Source organism: Monopterus albus, unplaced genomic scaffold, assembly GCF_001952655.1.
Source record: "Monopterus albus unplaced genomic scaffold, M_albus_1.0 scaffold223.1, whole genome shotgun sequence".
NCBI lineage: Eukaryota > Metazoa > Chordata > Actinopteri > Synbranchiformes > Synbranchidae > Monopterus > Monopterus albus.
This window is the reverse complement of record NW_018128103.1, coordinates 1233037-1239036: the sequence shown is the minus strand read 5'-3', so window position 1 is coordinate 1239036 and position 6000 is coordinate 1233037. Positions and strand designations below refer to the sequence as shown.

Genomic DNA, 6000 nt, shown 5'->3' with positions numbered 1-6000 from the left:
CATGCAAGAAGATAACGGGAACAGGAGGAAGAAAGTAGAAACGAATGATGAAATGAGAGATTGTCCCACCAACAAGGAACTTCTTCAGAGACCAGCCACACGCTTTTTGCAACTTTTTCACAGGATTTGAAACTACAGAAGTACTATATTGGCCAGAAGCGCAAGCTTCATTCCTGAGAGCAGCAGTCTGTGCTTCAGACTCCGCTCTAACACCGTCCAGATATTGTTGAGCGCTACGCCAGTCCTTTTCTTTATTAGGAAAAGCAGCTGTCTGTAATATTCCCCCGTGTACAACAACTAACAGTGAAACATTTTGATTACTCACGGCAGGGGTAACTAATGGCATCTGGTGTTGTGCATTACTTTGAAATTTTGTGTCCCAGCTGCTTTCATGCAGAGAAGTTTAAGAGTGAGGAGGGGGGGCTGAGGGTGTGTGTGTGTGAGTGACCTCGAGATTCCTCTGAGCTGGAATCTGTCTGTGTATGTGTACCACCGAATAGAGGCAGACTTGTGTGTTTCTTTTCCACTGGCTGTGGTTTTCTGAATTTTTTCAAATTGAGCCAAAAAACAGAGACAGTCCTGAAGGAATGTCTCACAGTGTTTAACTTTAGCTTCTGTTTTGTGTTTCTGTAGTAAAGACGCTGTACTGTCACGCAGACGTGCTTTAGCAGCTGAGCGAGCTGCTTGTTTAATATACAATCTTACAGCTCCCTCCTCTTGGGGGGCTTCGTCATAGGCACTGAACATTCCTTTCTCACACATTTTTTCAGCCCATGTTACAAAACGCTGTGTTTCACTACAATATTTGCTTGAACTCAGTGTGCCAAGCCATTTGTTTAACAGCTGATACAAAATAGCACCTAAAGTCCCAGATTGTGATATTATTCAGGTCTGGAAGAAAGGCCAATCAGCCATAATGAAAAATAAATGCCACATGTGACGCTCTCAGTTATGAGAGGCTCTTGGCCCAGTGAAAACCAGCTGACTCTGCGAACATTCTACATCAGCCTAATTTCTGATGTGCGCAGGTCCTGGGGGTTGATTCCCAGCCGATTAACACCGTTTTATCTCACAAGAACAGGCGCCACCATAAGCTAATACAGTTCCCCGTAAGCCTATTCCCTCCCGGACACAGTACACAGCTGCAAAAGGCACGTCGAGTCACAGTGAATTCTCACAGCCGAACCTACTTATTCAGTCGTGATACGCCTGTGAACAACGTTTTAATCAGCCTGTTGTGCAGTTAACCACCCACACATTCCATGAAAAATAATAAACTGGCGATTTCCCTGTGCCATTATTACGTGTGGAATGTATCAAAGAGCATCTCTTCAGTTGAGATGACTCTCTGTCTATTCTCCAGCCGGAGGGAAATCAAAAAGGAATCAGACAATTTGGGGAGACAACTGCTACTAGGTAGCAGAAATTCACTTATAAAATGTGAATTTTACGTCCCTTATTGGTATCAAATTCTGTAATCACGGCACTCATTCACTATCCCTCAAAGTGAGTTCAGTTGAGATGAGTCTGTCTATTCTCCAGCCGGAGGGAAATTAAGAAAGGAAGTGAGAGAGACGGTAGCTGTAGGAAGGCTGGCCCAGACTGGATGGTGCCGATGAGGAGAGCTGCTGGTGGGTGACTACGGCGTGTGTGGGGGGGGGGGGGGGGGTAAAACTAACATCCATCATGCATGACCCCTCCCATCCCCTGCACCACACAGTGGTGGTTTTGTACCTGAATTAAATGGTTATCTGATGCGAGGTTTCATATATGTCCGTGCAGATTCTCGGTCATCCAGGTCATAGCAAGCTGAAAAACCTTTTAAAAAATCAACTGGACTAGGTTTTTTTATAATGACTTTATGTGTGACTAAGACACAACTTGTCATCCATGTACAACTCTGTTTTGAGATCTCTGCCCAAACATGCTCACCAGGACAACAGGCGTCGGCCCACAGGTGAGGGTTCCAAGACAGGTAACGACGCTCACCGATACTGGGCTATAACGACTCGTTGGGCATCAAAGGACTGAAACCCCACCGATGGGGATAAATATCTCTGGCTCAACGCCAGTTGGGCAGCACTGATGAAGCCTCTTGGATGAGAGGTGAAACGTCTTCGACCTAAAAATTTTCTAAGTTTTTTTCGGGTTTCATACTGTAACTCCAGTTCTTGCCTCAGTCCATTGGCTTACTGTTTGTTTTAGGATTGATTTTAAATTGTTGATGTTTGCCTATAAGGCTGTACATGGTCTAGCACCTTCATATATCTCTGAGCTTGTGAGTTTTTATGCTCCTGAAAGGACACGTAGGTCTTCTAACCAGTTGTTCCTGGAAGTACCGAAGTCCAGACAGAAACATTGGGGAGACCGAGCTTTTTCTGTTCGGGCTCCTATACTGTGGAATGGTCTGCCACTGGATATTAGATCTGCTCCAAACCTGGCTGTTTTTAAATCACTTCTCAAAACGCATTTGTATTCACTGGCTTTTAACAATTTTACTGATTGATGTATTTGTTTTGATTATGCATTTTTTGCTGTTATTTTATTGTGTAGATGTGTTTTATCTGGACTTAAATGTAGTGACAAAACTAAAACATACTCAATTTTACCAAGTTGTGTACTTGCACATTTCAGTCATTTCTTTTTATATGTTCTTCTTATCTTTGTCCCTAATTACTAACACAGTTCTTATATATACAGTAAAAAAAAAAAAAAAAAATCCCCCACTCACCCCCCACTTTGGGACGGTCTTCTATTCCTTCCTTCAAGCTCGGGTCCTCTACCAGAGGCCCAGTATCTTAGCTGTTCCTAGGACTGCACTCTTCTGGACATAGGGGACATAGCGGGAAAAGAGCACTTGATGTTGACTTGTGTAATTGGCTTGAAGTTTGCCTCTAGGGTTGTTTTCCACATTCCCATTGAGTTCTTGATGAAAGGCTCTTAGAGTCCTGTTGATGTTGTACAGTTCCAAGCATTCCAGGATCCATGTGTGAGGCATTGAGTCATAGGCTTTCTTGTAGTCAATCCAGGCAGTGCACAGGTTGGTATGCCTGGTCTTGCAGTCTCGAGTGACTACTTTATCAACCAGCAGCTGGTGCTTTGCTCCTTTTGGTATTACTACCAATTCCTTCCTGAGCCCTGCTCATGTATTGAGCCATGTGCCTGCCCATCATAGCTGCTATGATGCCTGACAGGAACTTCCATGTTGTGCAGAGGCAGGTTATTGGGCGGTAGTTGGAAGGTAGTGCTCCCTTCTGAGTGTCCTTCAGGATCAGGACTGTCCGACCTTTGGTTAACCACTCAGGGTGGGTTCCATCCATTAGTAGCTGGTTCATTTGTCCTGCCAGGCACTCATGGAGTGAAGTTAGTTTCTGTAACCAGTAGGCGTGGATTATGTCAAGGCCTGGTGCTGTCCAGCTCTTCATACTTGAGACCCTCTCTTGGATGTCTGCCATTGTGATGATTCAGGGAGTGTGCTGTGGTCTGCTCTCAGGTCCACCAGCCAGTGGGCATTGTTGTTATGTGATGCCTCCTTCTCCCTTATGTTCTTCTAGAATTGTTCAGTCTCCAGCCTTGGTGGATCTGCTCTCATGTTATTACCCTGCTACCGAGAGTACACCTTGGATGGCTCAGTGAACAACATTCAGTTTATTCTCCTGGCTTCAACTTCTCGGGTGTACTCTTCAACTGGGTGGCCAGGGCTGTGAGCCTTTGCTTGGCAGTCTCTAAGGCCTCAGGTGTGAACAGAGTGTTGTATTTCTTAGTTACCCCTTTCTTCATCATGCCTCTCTGCAATTCCGATAGCTGGCTAACTTCTCTCCTTGCTGCCTTGATCTTGGCCTCCAACCTCCTTCTCCATGAAGGATACTGCTCCTTGTGGCCTTTGTTGAACTTATAGCCAAGCATCTCAAACATCGTGGTTGCTATGGTGTATATCAGCTTGTTGGTCTCAGTGAAGGCCGTAGTAGGGATTGTTCATAGTGCTGCATTCACGTCCTCTAATAGCCTTTTAGAAGGCACTTCACTTAGTCTTGGTAACTGGCCACGGAGGTTCCAGGTGTCCATCTTAGTTGCAATCTTCAATCTCAGGTCAGCTGCTAGTGCATTAAACTCATCTGGGCTTGTTACCGGGGCTTGGTACCCAATCTCCAATTGTGTGGGTGATGATATCTCCTCCGTGACCTGTAGTCCTGGCTCCCCCTTGCCGTAGCATTCGTGTTGTATTTCATCAATCTCTAGTTGTGATAGCAGGTGCTTCTCGCAGATGTTACAGCACTGAGCTATTAGTTGTTTCGGTGTTAGTCTAGATGTTGTGTTTTGAAGTATCCATAGGTCCCAAATCTTCCGTATGTAACCCCCTCTCGCTGGGGTTACTTGTATAGTAGCATTAGTATATACACTACGCAGTATATACAGTGTGTGTGTAAAAGCATACTGCATTTGCCTTTTCCCTTTGGTCATGTTTGGTTGTGTGCCAAGTTGTAAACAAACATGTTCTCAATCTATTACAAATTCACAAAGCTATCATTTGAGTTCATATGGGGATAGTGTTTACCACTACAGTTATTCCTGTTGGTATTTTTTCCTCTTATTTATCTGATGTTTTTAATATCGGTCTGATTCTTTTACCCCTTCAATTTACTTTAGGGATTGTAAGGAGAAATTCAACCCTTCCTTTATTTGCACGGGTGTAAAACTTGGCCCTTGGTTTTTGTGCTTATTTCTGAGCCATGTTGTCTTTGTCCTTTGGCAGTGAAATAAGCTGATGCATGCATACACTGAAGCAGAGTCATTATGATCTTAGGCGTTCACAAACTTGTCATTTCTTTGATCTAGATTAATGTTCTGTGTTTCTACAGCTTTCTCTTTGGAGGGATCAGGCCTGAGCTTTGGAGACCTTTTCCATTTGGTGGCTTTCTGCTGCATCAGCAGGTGAGTTCAGAGTTACAAATGATTACACAAAGAAATACAAACCACTCTCATGTGATCCATGTTTGATGTCAAATAAACAGATTAGTTATAATCTCTCAGTATACACAGGAGAATTAATAGCTATTTTAATAGCATTACAATGGGTAGAAGAAAATAAGCCATTAAAAGTCCTAATTGGATCAGATTCTAGCAGTTCTTTATTGAGTATTGGGTGCATTCAGTCAGAATAGAGGCATGACATAATTCTTGAAATAGCTTGTGTGATAGTCAGAAGTAAGAGGGTCGGAATAGATGTTAGATTAATTTGGGTTCCTGTACATATCGGGGTGGAAGGCAATGAACTGGCAGATAACTATGCAAAAGCTGCACTTAAAAAGAGATGTTTGTATAGCAATAAAATATAGTAAGGCTGAGATTAAAAGTTTAATTAAAAGCAAAAAGGAAGAGAAATTACAATAATTATGGAATGCATAATATTACGGGATACCCTGCTGGCATAATAAGCTGGCCAAAGGAGGAAATACGGGCCACTGACATCAAGACAAGGAAGCTCCTTACAATGCACCGAGGGTTTCACCCCAAATCCAGCATCCTGAGACTCTACACTAAGCGGAAGAAAGGAGGCTGAGGATTAGTGAGCGTCAGAACCACTATCCAGGATGAAACAACAAAGACCCATGAATACATCTGGGAGATGGCCCTGAATGATGACCTGCTTAGTGAATACCTTCAGGCAGCAGAAACCATAGGAACAAGAGAAGGAAGAGCAGGAACCTTCGTGGAAGGACAAACCTCTGCACGGTATGTAACACCATCAAATAGAAGAAGTAGCTGATATCGAAAAATCCTACCAGAACGCCATAACCAAGTGGCTGGCATAGTGTGCAGAAACATCTGTGCTAAGGCTGGAAGTCCCAAAGTCAAAATGGGATACACCTCCAAAGATGGTTGAGAATGACCAAGCTAAGATCCTGTGGGACTTCCAGATACAAAGTGACAAACTGGTAATGGCCAACCAACTGGACATAGTAGTGGTGGACAAACAGAAGAAGGCTGTAGTGATAGATG

The 6000-nt window shown here is 43.7% G+C and overlaps 1 protein-coding gene across 5 annotated transcripts in view; it reads left to right on the top strand.

The window, feature by feature from the left end:
* The window catches only part of LOC109971390 (ras and Rab interactor 2-like), a 65291-nt gene that overhangs the window by 36942 nt on the left and 22349 nt on the right, over positions 1 to 6000 (top strand). For all 5 annotated transcript variants that reach the window (XM_020619615.1, XM_020619613.1, XM_020619612.1 and 2 more), the window contains one exon: positions 4860 to 4932. In XM_020619615.1, coding sequence (XP_020475271.1) covers positions 4860 to 4932 — 73 coding nt within the window. The remainder of the gene's footprint in view (positions 1 to 4859; positions 4933 to 6000) is intronic.